This window comes from Patella vulgata, chromosome 9, assembly GCF_932274485.2.
Source record: "Patella vulgata chromosome 9, xgPatVulg1.2, whole genome shotgun sequence".
Lineage (NCBI taxonomy): Eukaryota > Metazoa > Mollusca > Gastropoda > Patellidae > Patella > Patella vulgata.
The window spans coordinates 16135221-16153309 of NC_065887.2; the positions used below are offsets into that span (position 1 = coordinate 16135221).

The following is an 18089-nucleotide window of genomic DNA, read 5'->3' on the forward strand; positions in this document are numbered from 1 at the left end:
TATGAAAGAACCATTACTAATATATTTGGGCGACGTTTCGAAGAGCATTCTCTCAATTTAATCAAGTTAATATTATGTGCATGTGCTAAAGGGGGCGGGGTTATCACGGTCAGCTTGATTTAATTATCGTCGGGATATAGTCTTTGTGTAATTTGTCGGTTTTTTTCTTCATATCTTCAAAATTTAATGAAGTTGGTTACACAGAACGGAAGTCAAGTTAGCATTGTTCCGAGCATTGTCACGCGTAACTCATCTCCTGACGAGTGAGCAGGACTTAATTTTTATTTAGTCATTGTAAAATTTGTCTGTTTTTTTCATCATATTATCAAAATGATGGAAGTTGGTTAATGAAACTTCTTTGGTAATTTGTGTTGATGGTGAGGAGTGTCCAAATTGATTACTATTACTCGTATTTTATATTATATTATTAGAATATTTAATATTATATTATTAGAACCCAACTTCATTTCATTTTCATTATTTACCTCAATAGTTACGGATTCTCGAATATTAAAAAAACAAAGGGAGACAATAACATCATTGTGTGGGTATATCTTTATATAGTTATGCATTGTACAACAATTTAATAAGTTGACGGTAATATGAACTGTTGATAACTGGTAATCTGTTTGTCAGATGTTTGATATTAATATAATAGACTTTCTCATTGTTGGCACGTTCTTCGTGTTCTTTGTTAGGCTAAAACCCTACAATTGACAATATTTTTCGAAGTACATGTATTAAGGGCACCGACTCTGTATTTAAGTTAAATCAAGTGGACGGATAGCATCGTTACATCCAGTGAATTATCTTTAAATCCATCCTCAACAAATGACCTGTATGCTGATCGGGTGGGACGCCGCGATCCATTCCTTACCACTGATGCCAGTTAGTGGGAATAGCACTTGAGGCACAACCGAATAATGAGGGATTCGTGCTCTTTGTAGTTAAATGGTTGTTTTTTTATGATGACCGTATTATTATGTCCCCAGCTCTTGGAGGATTATACGTACATTACGATTCAATTATGTTTCGCTTGAAAAATATTAACAGATTGTTAACAATTTCAGAAGAATTATGTCTTTGTGTTTCTTTAAGACCCTGTTGGCCAATTTTTTATCCAAGCCAATTTTATTTCTCTTTAAGATAAAAACGTTCAAATCGTTCTAAACTAAATACAACGTAGTTTTATTACGCAGACAAAATAAAACATGGAATGGACTGAAATCAGAAAAATACGGAGATGTGTTGTAATAAGGCGATCTTAAAGTGATAGTTGCATTTTTTAAAAGCAATATGTTTGAAATATGTTAAAATAAAGCCTTGAAATACATGGCATCTATACACGGCCCTACCTTGTTCGATAATAATCCTATAATTAATCCTATAATTCACTAGTGTCAGCCAAGAAGTTGGCAAATATGTATATAATTTTCAAATTGAAACATCAACTTTGACGGAGGGTTGCTAGACCGATTCCTGTGAATGTATAATAGTGATTTGACAACCTATTAAGCAATAGATATAGAAATAATTATATTTAATTGTGATCGTCATGAAACTTATCATGCGTGTTCTCATTTACCCCAGCAGGGTTTTCTTCCCTTCCAGTTCATACTAAAGTCCGTTTTCTCTGTGCTGATTTTCGCGTAAGTTTTCGCCGGTTACATGGAAACGGTCCCATTACATTTGCATTACACCGACTTTTTCGTCGCCGGAAACGCCACGAAAATGCGTTATGGAAAACGGATCTAATGCTGGATAGTACGATTTTTGTGTAGATTGGTGTGGATATTTGATTTTTGATATCGTGCTCGGTTCCTGATCCCTAGTATGCTTGACCTGTTTATGTTGTGTTACGTAATATTTCATAGATGATCTGTTTTGCTTTATATCGTGTGTGCTAACATTAATGCCACAATATAGGGCGCAAACAGCCACCCGAAGCTATTAATACGTATACGAACGTTTTATAAAAGAATAATCTCTTTGGGTTGCTATGACAGATCTCCAGGAAATAATGACTTATTGGTCTAGTCTTATTAAACGCCCTGATTTATTGAGATTGCTCTCTATACAGCCATTCTGACCATCAAGAATCCCAAAATATACCATCCACTATATTTTTCTTATCTCCTAAAGATGTGCTTTCTGGCATTTTACCCCAAAACTTATATTTATCTGAAATTATGTTGCATGTAACGACCAGGTAGAGTAAAATGATAGAACTTGGGTGGCTGTTAAAGGACAATATTGGTGTCAGTCATTATAAAATATGTGATAGAGCTTGTTAAATACATTCCAAATATAATTCTAACACAGAGATCATTGCTACCGGATATGTGTAATAAGCACGTGAAGAAACGGGAAGTGACGCCAAACATGACAAACACGAGTTGTCCTTCTATATAACTGACTGAGTGAGGTAACGAACGATAACAGACAAACGATCGAATTTCATTTCACTGATAATTCAGTTGAAGATGAAAAGTTGTTATATGAGACGATGAGAGGATATCTGAAAATTCAAAAAAAGAATTGGCTGTCAGTAGATAAAAGATAACGAACAAATTAGAAAAAGTCCGTGCATTAACATGTTTTTATTAAGAACAGAATGAATAAAAACGGGGGAATGCACGGGATTTTTCTATTTTTCTCGCGTCCCTTATCTAGTGACAGCCAATTCTATTTTTGAATTGTGAGATACCCTCTCACCGTCCCATATAATAACTTTTCAACTTCAACAACGGAATTATCAGTGAAATGAAATTCGATCGTTTGTCTGTTATCGCTCGTTACTTCAGCCAGTTACATAGAAGGACAACTCGCGTTTGTCATGTTTGGCGTCACTTCCCGTTTCTTCACGTGCTTGTTACACGTCTCCCGTCAATCTGATTAAAACACAGATTCTATTTCGTTTCACGTCCACTCGATACGAACTAGATCATTTCGGGACTAATATTTGGTTCAATTTTTATTTCAATAATTCACTATCGCGTAGGGGTCTTTTTCAGTGGGAGAAAACCCACGAGGTTAGACAGGCGACCTTATTCCTTGTCACGCACAAGCAGGGAATCGAAACCACAGCGCTTTACTCAATTTTTAATCAAGCCAAAATTTACACGCTTTATAGAAACATGATAAGTGAATCTCGTATAGTATTATATAGGGGTGGATCCTGGACCCTGGGGCCCCTCACCTGGATCCGTCACTGACCAAGATTGGGTGGGCACAGGACACACGAGGTTGGACACGAGGTTACTCCTTGTCACGTACATGCGAAGAATCGAAATCACGCCAGTTGGCTCAATGACAGACCTTATTATGCAACACGCACGTGTTAAACATTCACCCCGCTCCACTCCCACTTGCAAAAGAAAGCTTGACAATTTGCTTTTGGAGATAAACACTTCCTGTTTCGCATTAAGAGGGATGTTATTGTCCAATAGACAAGTCCTGAGGTCATTAGGACCCAAGACGCGTAAGCATCGCGGGTTCTAATGTAAAATCTCAGGACATGTCTATTGGACAATAGAACCCTTCTAAATGCGAAACGGGGATCACGTGGCTAAGTGGGTAAGACGCTGGCTCGCTAGCCTGGAGGTCGGGTGTTCGATCCCTGCATTGGCCGAGAAAGTTCATCCAGATTTTCCGGCGTGGTTTCCCCTTGTCAGTGATGCAGGACGGAGGGCCTGACAAGGACAGCTGTCTAGTCGTTCGGATGGGACGAAAAACCGAGGTCCCGTGTACATATTGGCGTGCACGTAAAAGATCCCTTGGCAGTTGGAATTCGATATTCGAGTAGGTCGTAGCGCCGCTGTCCGGGCAAAATTTCCCCCATAGCACAATGTTTGGCGTACGCCCGTCTTCATTAGCCCATTTTAGGAGTAGGACGTTAAACCCCATTTCATTTCATTTCTAAATGCGAAACAGGAAGTGTTTATCGACATTGTAACATGCTATTTTAGTATTTTAAAAGAAATTACTAAAACAGAGGGGTGTTATTGTCCAATCGACAGTGTCTAATTGACCAATCAAAACGCAAGATTCACCCTTAAGCATGTTACAATTTGATATAATTAGAGAAACTCCACTGTCAGAGCAATATTTCCTTCAACCCACTGAATGATTTATGCCCGTCTTCATTAGCGCGATTTGTGAAGAAAAGTATATATGATATCAAACCCCATTAGATTTCTTTTTTTTTTTTTAAAAATTCAAACCGCTAGTATCAGTAATAATGTAATTATACGCACTTTTTGGTAGTACATAGATATAGTAACATAATTAAAGTTCCGATTGTTAAAGTAAGATTTTGCTGGGCCTCTATTGAACTCGGGAAATTATCTCCGCTTGATACTTTTGATTTTTTTTTTACTGAGTTAAATTTTAAATAATCGACTTGAGTACATTTCATGGTTCAAGGCATGGACAATTTGATATTTTCCGGAAAATGCAAATGACTTTCAGTGCAGATTTTTACTTGTTGTGCTGTTATACCTTTAAAGGGAGCCGCAGTGGCTAATTGCGTAAGACGCTGGTTCGCTAACAAAAAGTTCTGGGGTTCGCTCGGGGTTTGGCCGATATAGTTCGTCGGGATTTCCCGGTGAGGTGTCTCCAATGGTGTAAAACAAGGAACAATGTTTAGTCGTTCTGGTGGGACGGAAAACCGGGGTTCCGTGTACACATTGAAGTGCACATAGTTGGAATATGAAAGTAGATTAGACCGTAGTGCCGCTGTCCGGGCATAATTTACCCCATAGCACGCTGTATATCCGTCTTCATTTGCCCGGTAGGTGCAGAATAGTAGGACTTTAAACCCCATTTTATTTCGTTATCCCTTTAAACCCCATTTTATTTCGTTATCCCTTTAAACCAGATCGTTTTTGATGTGAATAACAGTATACACAGCAGTGCTGTACTTTATAACAACTGTGATTGTGGGAACGCCCACAAAAAAACATATCTATCATGTAAAATCGGGATCGCCTTAAACCATAACAACCACCAATATTGGAGCTGAAATTTTGAGACAAGTTAAATACACCATTCTTCTATATTTGGGCGTTTAAATTTCATACGTAGACGGAATTTTATTTTAGGAATAAATGCTTTTTCTATGATTTGAAGCAGACTGGTTTATTGTAGTCAATTTATCCATCAAAGAACTGGATTTAACATCCCTTCATCTTAGAGAAAATTATACATCCCGTCAAAACCAAATGATGCAATGACACGTTGCGTTTGGCCATAACCGTCGTGTGTTACATACTAAAAACTTACGCAAGGGCATTAATAGCGGGGTACAATTTAACAATCGGGATCAATTATATGATTACAACAAATACTATAATTATTCCTGACATTCAAGTTAAAATAGCAGGAAATAAAACCAATTCTGAGGAGAAAATTAGGATCCCGTAATACCCATAGACATTTTTATGTTAATTGAAACTATGATACAGAATATAATGGTTATAAGTATACAACATGATTGTACATGACAAGGAGTGGGGTCGCATGTACAACATCGTGGGTTTTCTCCATTTGCAAATTAACTTAAGCTAGGGAAAAGATCGTGGCTCAAATGCTTGCTATCTTCAGTTATAAGCATACAACAGATCGGAACCACTCCAGCTATATCGTTAAAATATATTCTTGTTCGAAGTAATATGGAATAATTACTATTCCATTTTTCATCAGAAAAATCCATCGTTAGAATTTGTTACAATTTAAACAATGCAACCTTTTTATTTATTAAAGGACAATATTGGTGTAAGGCATTATCACATATGTGATAGAACTGGTTCAAAACGTTCCAAATATAATTTTAACACAGAGATCATTGCTACGATAGATGCGTAATGAAGATTTCAAAAAACGGAAGTGACGAAAGGCAAAAGGAAAACACGAGTTTTATTTGGAACGTGTTCAACCAGTTAAATCATATATAATAAAACTCAATTTATATGGAAAACAATCACTGAGTTTATTTCACACTACGTTTCAACAACAAGAGGAACTTGTTGAAACGTAGTGTGAAATAAACTCAGTGATTGTTTTCCATATAAATTGTGTTTTATTATTATATATTAAATTACTTAATGCCGTATAAGTATTTCTATCACATGTGATAATGACTGACACCAACATTGCCCTTTAATGTCGTGAGTGATGCGTAATAATATTATATTAGACCATGTATTAATAAAACTGCCAACATATGTAATAAATATTCTTGTATTGGAATAAAAGAACAAGTAAATAAACTAATAATCAGATTATGATCCTTATGAATAAAACATGAATAATGTACTGTTTGTAAATCAAGAATATCTGAATTCACTGTACTTCTATTTGATGGATTGTCTACAAAAATACAATAGCCTAGACAAAACAATTTGTTAATTAGTAAACAAAATGACACATAAGAAACCAATTATACAGTCTGAGGACAGTCCTACGCTTTCAGAAGAGCAGATGTACCTTTGATGTATTCTAAAATGGTTCTTTTGATGGCTGATTTATGCTAATGTAAGGACATCATTGTTAGTAAATACGTGTTGCCAGTCAACGAAATATTGTTTTGAGGTTTGTTTTTATATTATGACATTTAACACGTCCGAATGATAAATTTAGCGTGTCCTATGTTAGTCTCAAAATGATACAAAGTTTGGTGCGGACCAGACGTTTAACTCAATTCCTTTCTTTTCCAGAGAGCAAATATAGGTGAAACAGGCGGAAAATCTAGCTAGGCTACTTCCACCAATAAAACGGACAAATTTAACATCTCCAAGTATTTCTGCGAATGCAATATTTTAAGATAAGCAAGGAACATTATTTATTTCATAATTCCTTTTCTGGTCGACACCACGTAGGAAATTATGCTGTTTTTTAATGCTGCGGTTTTACTATGCAACGAATCAGCCCGGGTTCCGCGGTGGTTCAATATTTTCACCGGGATTTTCCCCAGGGCCTGGCAAGGGACAGCGTCTCGCCGTTAGTAGTAAGTGCAGGGGGGCTGCAAAACACACAACATAATTACCAGACATCACAAACAACAAACGTACACATCAGATCATGTGAACGGATCCGCGGGCTAGCCGTAAGCGTCCATTGCGCGGTATCGTCCTGGGCCTGTAGTGATAGAGTGTTGGTGTGCACGTAAAAGAACCCTTGACAGTTGGGATTCGAAATAAAAGTAGGCTGTAGCGCCGCTGTCCGGGCAAACTTTTCTTCGTAGCACACTGCATGGCGTATGCCCTTTTCGTTAGATCGGTCTGTGAAGTAAAGAAAACCGTTAAATACCATTTCATTTCATTTCACAAAACTGGCAACATTGGAAATGGTGCCAGTTTACATCCATCACTCAACCAGGACCGAATCACCGCGTGTTTACTATCTGTGTAAACCTCGTGGCAATCTTCGCTGAATCCTAAAACCCAGTAATTTAGAGAGATTTCCTTCTACTGTATCAAGATTCCACGTAATCCCATATTTAAATACCCGTGCGTATTAACACGAATAAAGGGAAGCTTTCTTACTTTCGACAGCGGTTTTACGAAACATACCAGGTCACCAGTCAGTGCAAGTCAAGGCAACATTAATTAAACTGTCGCGCTTTCTGCAAGTAGTAGATTGCGACGTTGGGGTTATGAAAGACAAAATGGGGTCGTTAAGTGTTTTTAAATGTCTTGTCTGAGATTTCACCCAATGTTGAAGAAGAATAAGGAAAACGAATGCATAGCCGGAGAAATTGTAACTGCGCATGAGTTTCTTCGGGCACGAGTTGGGATCGCCTAGGTAAGGATTTCGTTGTTCACCCGAGTCACTCGAGTCGACACCAGACCGTTCGCGTTTTGAATCGAGTTGGTCACATGACTGACTCGAGTCGCATCATGTGACTAACCCGTTTACTCCCCGTTGAGCGGAGAGTAAAAGGTTTGTCACGTGACAAAATGGCGTCCTATACGCAAAAAAGACGCGAGTAAACGACGAAAACCTTACCTTGGGCACTACTAACAAAAGGAACGCTGTTGTCGGTGATTACTATAGGACCTAACACCTTTGCCATTTAATTTTAAGTGGAAAGTGATTGATACCGAAATGCCTGAAGCCAGTCTTTGCGCAATTGTACTTTAACAAGTAAAACCGCCCATGGCTATGAAATCCAAATAACAAGATAAATAGTTCTTGAATTAAACAAAGATTCGGAATGGAGGCAGCCATTGCGAAAGAAATAAAACAAAATAAAATAAGGTGTCTCGCCATTTTGTTTTGATGTCATGTGACTACTCGGACCGTTCGGGATGTTTCACCCGGGTAAACTCGGCAATGGAGTCGACTCGAGTGACGCGAGTAAACGACGAAAACCTTACCCTAGTGGTCTGGGGTGCCGCGCTTCGACCTCTAGCTGACCGGTCACCTCTGGCTTGTGGTCGTGGTTTAGATCCCTGGTGTGAGCGTATGTTGCTTGGAGAAAGGGGCGCCTTCTCAACCTCTTGGGTTTACTCCGGGTACTCCCAATTCCTCGCACAGGAAAGACTCTTGCGCGTTTGCTAAGATAAGAAAATGAAAATAAAACAACTTGTCTGCGATATCACCTTCGATAGAAGCGGACGTTATGAAGTAAGAACAACAACAGCCTCCAGCCAACACCACTAGGACAATTGGTCATTTGTATTCCTTTACCCTGGGGCCTGTAATGCTGTTAAGACGACCATGTCCCCACCCCTTAATCCGATCCCGTTGTTCCTTTGAAAAAGCGCTTAACCTAGAATTTGCCAGTTTTATATTCACTTTAAGGAGCTAAATCGCTAATATTTTGGGCCTAGAATACATATAATAATGTAATATGAATTTATATAAACTGTTTTACATTCAATCGTTTCCGTTTTACTGTGAATTGTCATCAGTTATGTTCGGCGAAATACGCCAGAAGTCTCAACCGAAAGACAGTTTCTAGCGTCTGGTTATTCCAGTCAATACCGATAGTATATATAGAGCATGCTCTCCAAATAAGAATATGGCATCACCGTTTGACATGACTTGTGGAATATGTCTAGCCTCATTCTTATGTGGTGCAGTCCCCCTGCACTTACTATTTGAGCACCTTGTTACAAAAGGCGCTGAAACGCATTATGGTACACGATTCGTGTACCAATGGTAAAATGTTTATTTTGTCTTAAATATTGGATATCAGAAGCCCGTCTTTTCCAGGTAAGACCACAACACCAATGCTGATTTAAATTGCAAAAAAAAATCATGTTTTCAATGTCGAAGATTTTGGATGATATTGAGTTACGGACTTAGCTACTTTAAATATATCCGAGGTTTGGTCTTTAAAAGGTCAAAGTATGTATTCGTTTGAACGTAATACTGACGAAAGCGTTTTAATGTGCCAATATACAATCAGCCAGTTTAATAACTCTGACGAACTTCTGCGACTCTAATCTAATATAATTATAGTCGGTATGATATTACTTGAGATGGTGAGTGAAGTAAGATATACGAGGTTATCAGAATGCAATATAACCATATTAGGCGGTTATACATTCATTGTTACAGCAGTCTTAAATAAACAATAAATCAAAATTGGCGTCATTGGTGGGTGGCGGAATAATCTCGTTATTTTAGGGGACTATTATATTAACCAGAAAAACACCATTTCCTTGCGAATTATAATTTACTCCTCAACGACCACGGAAAAATTAATAAGCTAACAAAACAAGGTGATATACGCCCACCACATGCCACATCGGCATCAGCCCTGGGTCGTGCAGAAAAGTGCGTTAAACCGCATTTCGGACAGCCATAGTGGTTCAGTGAGTAAGGCACTGGGTCACTAACGGGGAGAACTCGAGATAGTTCCTGGGTATTTTTCAGTGGTGCAGGAATGTCTGGCAATGAATAACACCAAGTCGTGCGGGTGGTATGAAAAAAAAAACCAAACACCCATGTATGCCAATGCCAGCACGTTAAATTTACCCCGAAAGATGAAAGGAAATGGGGTTTAACGTCCTACTGTTCTGCTCCTAACCTGGGCTAATGAAGACGGGAATACGCCAAACAGTGTGCTATGAGGGAACTTTTGCCCGGGCAGCAGCGCTACGGCCAACTCTTATATCGAATTCCAACTGCCAAGGGATCTTTTACGTGCCCGCCAATGTGTACACGGGACCTCGTTTTTTCGTCCGATCCGAACGACTAGACAGCTGTCCTTGTCAGGCCCTCCATCCTGCATCCGTGACAAGAGGAAACCACGCCGGAAAATCTGAATGAACTTTCTCGGCCAATGCAGGGATCGAACACCCGACCTCCAGGCTAGCGAGCCAGCGTCTTACCCACTTACACACGTGATCCCCCCCCCCCCCAAAGAAGAATATTGAAATAAAGAGTAAGCTATAATTTATTAGCCCACATTACGATAAACTATACCGTGTCGCATCCTGGTGTTGGCCAAGAAAGTTCATTGCGATTTTGCGGCGTGGTTTCCCTTTGTCAGTGGTGTAGGGCAGAGGGCTTGGCAAGGGGCATAATTATAGTCGTTCCGATGAGACGAAAGTACGATGTCCCGTGTACACATTGGTTAAAGTTCCCTGGACAGAGGAATTTGATATAAGAGTAGGCCGTAGCCTCGCTATCGAGGCAAAATTTCCCTCATATCAATTCCATGTACGGCGTATGCCCGTCTTCATTAACCCAGTCGGAGCAGAACAGTAGGACGTTTAACCCTATTTCATTTCATTTTCGTGCAAAACCTCTCGCGAGATAGTTACGGAGATGAATGTTTGTAGTTGAAGGGAGATAACTAGAAGCCTAACAGATTGTCTTATTGATTTGTCTGGCGTCTTGAAAACTGAGAATTGAAATCACGTGTGGTTACTTTTCTGATCCATCCAAGCTAATGCAGCCTGGCATACGCCAAGTAGAGTGCTATGGGGGAAGTTTTGCCCGGACAGCGACGCCACGGCGTACTATTATTTCGAATTCCAACTGTCATTGGTTGTTATATGTGCACACCAATGTTACATGGAAACACGGTTCTCTTCCTACGCGAACGACGAGGCGCCGTTCTTTGCCAGGCCGCCCGCCCTGCGCTATTGGCAAGAGGAAACCACGCCGGAAAAAAACTGAGGAACTTGAATAGTGAGACTCGCGTCATCCGTAAGTAGTTAATATTAATAATTCATGTAGGTACACAAATTGGAATTATTGAGAGCTCGACATAATCTGTGAAAGGACAAAGGCAGTGGGGATTAAAAATTTGATGGCGGATATGCTTACACTTTCTAGAACACCTAATACCACTTCTATTTCAGATATTCGTAGTTAAAGGGACGACGTGGCGTTGGTAGGCGCACGTTTTGTATAACGTAACAATCGAAATTCACAAATCAGAGAGAGAGGAATGGGGTTTAATGTCCACTCGATACCACTTCTATTTCAGACATTCATTTATAGTTAAAAGAACGGGGTGGCGTTGGTGGGCATACTTTTGAATAAATAAACATTCCAAATTCACAAATCAGAGAGAGAGAGAGAGAGAGAGAGAGAGAGAGAGATGGTGTTTAATGTCCACTCCACAGAAACTAGGTCATTTCGGGACTAACATATGGTTCAATTTCATTTCAATACGTCGCTTGCGCGTAGTGGTCTTTAGCAGTGGGAGGTAACCGGAGTACCCAGAGAAAACCCACAAGGGGTGACAGGCGACCCTACCCCTTGTCACGTACAACCGTTGAATGGAAACCACGCCAATAGACTCAATAACAGACCTTATGATGCAGAGCGCACGTGCTAAACATCCGGCCATCCAACCCCCCGATCATATATGGTATAAAATAGAAAAGAAATTTATATATGAAATGCAATGGGTTTTCACGGCTTACCTTTCTCGACCAAAGGGGTTAATGAAGGTAGACATACGCCCTGCAGTGTGCTGTGGGATAAATTTTCCCGGAATTCCAACACTCAAGATTTCTTTTACGCGCACGCCCATGTGTATACGGAACCTCATTTCTTTTCGCACCATCCGAAATACCAATTGGCAAACACTATTCCTTTCCAGGCGCCCAGTACTGCATCAATAACCAGAGGAAACCAAATTCGAACATCCCCAGGTTTCTTGGCCAACAACGGTGAAACGGGTACTCATGGTTAGCGAGTTAGAGTTAGGGTTTAGGTTATTCACCTTGTCACCCTGACCACCAATATATATCCGTATTTCAATCTGACTTATTTTAAAATGTCTTTGAAATTTATTTAAATGTATGAATAAAACATTTCCCTTGGTGAGATTTCTGTTGATAATATATAAGAACTCGTAATTAAAAAGGGGTTAAAAACCATAAAAAAATCTTAGAGAATTCATTCATTACAGGAAACAGCTTATTAATATACAGTGTTCGAGACTGAAACACGATTATGTTGGTCTCTTTTGGGAATACGCTGGTAATGACAATAAAATCGCCAAGGAATAGCGTGTCAAACAGGAGGTCTACATCACGTTTAGGTCTGACATTAAGCAGTTAATTTATGTAGAGTTTGTAATAAGTTTTCGATTCACGAAATGATTGTTGTTAAAACCTAATCAGCTTATTACACACAGATTAATGTATATCAGGTATAAATTAATTATCTTTGCCATCATAAAAATAAATTATTTATATTAAAGGGGTAATATGGTAGATTAAATAAAGAATTGACAGTTTTCGCTATAACAGTTAAAAAAAAAATAGATAACGTAAATAGAATATGCTGAAAATTTCAGTCAAATTGCTCCACTCTGAACCGAGATAATACCTTTTGAATTTTGGGCTAAAAACAAAGTCTGGATTATCCATTTTTACGTTTAATTATACTTCACAAAATGTATTCCAATCCGCTAAATATCTCAGGCTAGCGATGGCATCGGGAGTTGATTATGATCTGGATAAGTTAATTAATGTCTAATTAATAGTTTATATAACATTTAAGGCCCAAATAAAGACCTGCAACAGGCAGATTTATCTCTTGCATAATGCATCTTTAAATAAGTTAGGCCAGAATAGGGAAACTGTTACATGTTCATTTGGGGCACCGAAGTTAATTAATCTAACTAATTTCCATTTAATTTGAATAAAAAGTTTATATCATATATTTACATACTAGGCCCTATACTTGAGTCTTGAAGGTATTCAACCAAGAAGACGTTGGTCCGGGTGTCACCAAATCTCTACTCGCCACTGTATTAGATATGCATTATGTAACAGCTAAATCTGCCTAATGCAGTCCCTTCTGGCTTTAAATGTCATATAAATTAACATCTGTGTATGACAAGCCCATAATCAGATCTCTAGAACATCGGGTAGCTTAGATATTGAATGGAACAGAAAACTGGCACCATTTTATAATTCAACGTTAAATGGATAATCGACACTTTGTTTATTATGCAGCAATGGTATTTGTCTATCGAGATTATCTTGTTAAAACTTCAAACACTCATAACTTTTGCTTAGAATTAGGTAATTTGAATGACATTTTCAATATACTCATTTTTCATCATCTATTTTAATCTATTATAGCAAGAACAACCAGTTCTTTATATGATTCTTACATAATGTATTTTTAACTTATTATACCTGTCAACACACTTTTTACTGTGTTAGCACACATGCCTCGCTAAACTGGAGGTCGCGTGTTAGATCCCTGCATTGGCCGAGAAAGTTCATCGGGATTTTCCTGCGTGGTTCCCCCTTGTCAGTGTTGCAGGACAGGGGTCCCGGCAAGGCACAACGCGTAGTCGTTCGGATGAGACGAAAAACCGAGGTCCCGTGTACACATCGGCGTTCACGTAAAAGATCCCTTAACAGTTTAAATTCTATATAAAAGTAGGCCGTAGTGTCACTGTCCGAGCAAAATTTCCCTCATAGCACACTGTATGGTGTAAGCCCGTCTTCATTAACTCAGTCGGAGCAGAACAGTAGGACGTTAAACCCTTCATTTCATTTCAGCTGTATATCATCCCTTCCCACGTGTCTACGACATCAAACGCAAATGTTTTTTTTTAAATGGCGATTATACTCAGAATTACAATAAAGCTTATCTGATTGAATCCATGAATAGGACATGATCTAATCACCCTAACCAAAGGATTTCTGTTTATAGTCGAATACAGGATAAAAACAAATATCAAAGTTTCCTTTAAAAATCCCATAATAAGCAAAACTATATAATGTTCCATCTATTGGCTACACAGGAAAGGGGTGATACTTTCCAAAATACATTTTTAAGACAGAAACTGTTCCCCAAGCGCTACTCATCGGGTTATTCTTGGGGGAGACGCTTTTCGACATAAGGCCCAAGAATCTGCTAAATTAAGAACTATCGTCATGAAACTTGGCATGCTTGTTTCTTTGACAATTGGAGTGTCCATAACACAAACAATCTAACTAATAATGGTTATCAATGCTGGTGCTTTGTGCTTCGGTTGACGGAGTTCGATTTTTGATATGACGTCACTTAATTCCAAGATGGCTGCGATGACGTCACTCTCAGTTCCTGGTCCTAGTACGGCGGTAGCTGCTTTGACTGAATGCTGTAAATTATACTTTAAATAAATACTTATCTTACCAGAATTACTTTCATGTCTATATGTTTTAACTGAAAATGCCATGTGAACGTAGTTCCGAAATTATACGCGCCGTCCTTTTAATATTCCAAAACTTTCAACTGCTCGGGAACAATATTCAAATAATGACAAATTTCCCTTTTAAAACCCGTGTAAATTTAGCTTGAATTTGACGCCGAGCCAACTTCCATAGTTTCTAGAAACTATATTCGGCGCCGATTGGGTGGTGATAATGTAGATATTTAAATTAATTTTTTAACGTAAATCATCTCTAGAAGATTGGACCAATCAGCATCGGCCGCGCGATGTGCATCCACGTGACTTACCACCGGCCCCGAGATCCATTCAGGTAGTTTCGTAGCTATTTGATATGTTGCAATATCCACGGTTTATCTTGTGAGCGCCATGGGTTTTATTGTGTTATTTCTCGCTTGTGTTATGCATGTTCCACAAAACGATCACGGGCACTAACCCTGGTTGTAATTATCGGTCACTACCATTGACCACTTCGTCTCACGTAGATTAGCAATACATATAATTTTATCTAAGAAAGGATGGAGTGTTTACAAGGAATTGTCGGATCCAAATCATGAAAGTCCCAGTGGCATACTTTTAGCTGAAAGATTTTATAAGTAACGATTTACATGCACAACGGATTTCAAAATGTATTTACTATACTTTTTGTCACACTAATTTTATTTACTTTACTGGTGTCGTGTTTTCATACTAAATGTACATGTATTTACTTTACTGATGACGCTGTGTTTTTATACTAAATGTACATTTACTGATGTCGCAGTGTTTTCATACTAAATGTATTTACTTTGCTGATGACGTTGTGTTTTTATACTAAATGTACCTAATGTTTGCTCTCGCTATGTTATCATACTAAACGTATTTAGTTGTTATATTAAATATACTTACTTTTGTGCTCTCGCTGTGTTTTCATACAACATGTATTTTAAAACTCAACTGCTGTCGCTGTATTTTCATAATGGATTTTACAAAGGCCTTAATATGTGCAACTGTTTGAAGCACCTAATATTTTGAACTAATGTTTTAAACGGAAAACAATATACGTTTTCAAACACTGACCTTTAGTAGGAAAGAAAACAAATTGTCTAGATCAAAGTAAGAGTAATGGAAATGGGTAATTGTATTATAAGTGAACGTTTTACCAAATCATTTTTGATGTTGAAAAATAATGTAAGATCAATAATTAGAATTTCCGCTCAAGTAAAAATTAGCCCAGTTCTTTAATAACTTTACTTCGTCAGACTGTTCTTCTTTGGTTCAAAATTATATCAGAGTTTTCGCAAATGGATTTTGTAATGCACACAGTAAAATGCAAAAAGCTAGTGCGTTGCAAAGCTGTCGTGACTTCATTTTTCTCTTTTTAACCAACTCTAATATAACCTGTCTCCACATTTTCGTTAGGTTGAAGGCTTTCTACGGTACATTGATCATTCCTGTTTTCTTGGTATTTAAACCTTTCCGCTAGCTTGATGTCTGAGTGCGAATTTAAATACGGTTGTAATAATCGAGGAGTGCCGAGATTGAAGTGCAACACGAATAATGCACGTCCAGGTATCAAAATAGAATGGGGGACCGAGTGATGACGTGTGGCACGTTTCGTTTAAATTTTAGGCTGTATGAATCATGCAGAGTCGAATTGTAGCATTTCTGAGCTACAATATAATTTACACACTGGTTAAGCAATATGACTATGAATACCGAAACGAGGATCAGAATCTACCATTGAAAACCGTTTGATGAAACCACGTGATTTTTTCGTTTGACAGGGCGGCGCAAAAACTCACGGGAGGACAAAAGTGTCAATCTGTTTCACAGAGATCTTCTAATATCTCTGTAACAGATGACTGTTTCGACACGTGACGTCACATCACGCGGCGTCAATCATTGGCTCAATAGCGCGTGCATTGTTTACATAACTTTACTGATTCGGGATAAATGGTGAATTTTACTTATTTTAATACCTATTTACACTCAATTGAAAATGATTTTTACCTACAAATAATTCAAACGTCTTTATTTATTTTTCTAATAAATGAAAAAAAATGTTTTAGAATTTAATTTGACGGAAGAAAAAAATTAATATTTGGGACTCATTAAGTCGCACCGATGTCATCCTTATCAGTGATTGTAGAGGCCTAGCGAAAATTCACTGCTGATCAGTGTGCAAAAATGCGTCACTGCGTCCCGTCCACTTAGCCAAAGCCATGCACAATTTGCAGGCCCAAACCGGTAGAACAACATGGGGCTAATGATGACAAAGCAAGCATGTCATTTTAAGAATTCTCCGTTAAAAAATCGTTAAAGAAATACATTTTCCTAGCGCATTTATAACCCATTGTTGAAAACTAATTTACAGAAACTGTGCCAATATAGTATTATCAGCTAACTAGCTCCTGATGCATTGAAGACATCGTGTTTATATATTTCTAAAATTATACTCACCATGCTAGTAGTATATGGACGAATCGAGGGCACCAATGTTGACAATAATATGCTGGTTTAGATCAAAAAGTTTATTTTCTCCAAACTAATCTTCAATCGAAACACACTAATTAGCTGATGGTATGATATTGATACACTAATTTATCAAAATTTCACATTCACTGTTTCTACAGCACGATCAATATATTCATTCACTATTAGCACTGTTGATTCTGGAAATGTACCTGATTAGAACACCACTCGTTACATAGTTAGCCCCCTTTACAAACTTGAATTAAAAATGAACACACTCTGAGATTCTGAAAGTCTTTAAGAAGTTATTTAAATCATAAACCATACAATTTGTAATGTTATTATCTTTGGCTTTTCTGCACAGATAGTTCCGTTCACTTTAAGATTCTAAATACTGCTCAGACATTGACGGTTTTAATTTTCAAGATCCGATTGAATTTCCATGAATAAACATCCACTTTTCCCTGATTTGCGAATGGATTGGTTGTGTTGTAACTTATTAAAATATCATTTAAAAAAAAACTCAACCTACTTTCTGGAATTTTCTATTCATAAACTTGTACCATCTAAACACATGCACTCTTGAATGACGTCACGTGGATACACTAGATAACTCTGACCGTATCAATGGCGTCTATTTCCCTGGGCTCGGGTTGCGTGAACTGTCACCAATTCAAAAATCATGGAATCTGAAAATAAATTGTGCACACGAGAATAGAAAAGTTCATTAGCTTAGCAATTATATTGAGATCATTGTCATCGCATTTCTGAAAGGTCGTTTTAATAATTATAATTGGCAGCTCCAGACTCAATAATTAATATGGCGGATATCCCACTACTTAAATATACCTATAAAATACAAAAATAGACATATGGCATAACATAATTTAAATCTAGTTAAAAATATATTGTTTTAATAATGTGGCACATTTTCATAATGAATTAAATAAGAAATATTAGTATAGATAAATTATCAAGAGCCATCCTT

General features: G+C 37.9%; 1 protein-coding gene across 1 annotated transcript in view; it reads right to left on the minus strand.

Moving 5' to 3' along the window:
- Nucleotides 1-17204, minus strand: part of LOC126832117 (PDF receptor) — a 129018-nt gene extending 111814 nt beyond the window's left edge. The window contains exon 1 of the mRNA XM_050562809.2: nucleotides 17090-17204. Coding sequence (XP_050418766.1) covers nucleotides 17090-17092 — 3 coding nt within the window. The 5' untranslated portion in view covers nucleotides 17093-17204. The remainder of the gene's footprint in view (nucleotides 1-17089) is intronic.
- Nucleotides 17205-18089: the final 885 nt, after the last annotated feature.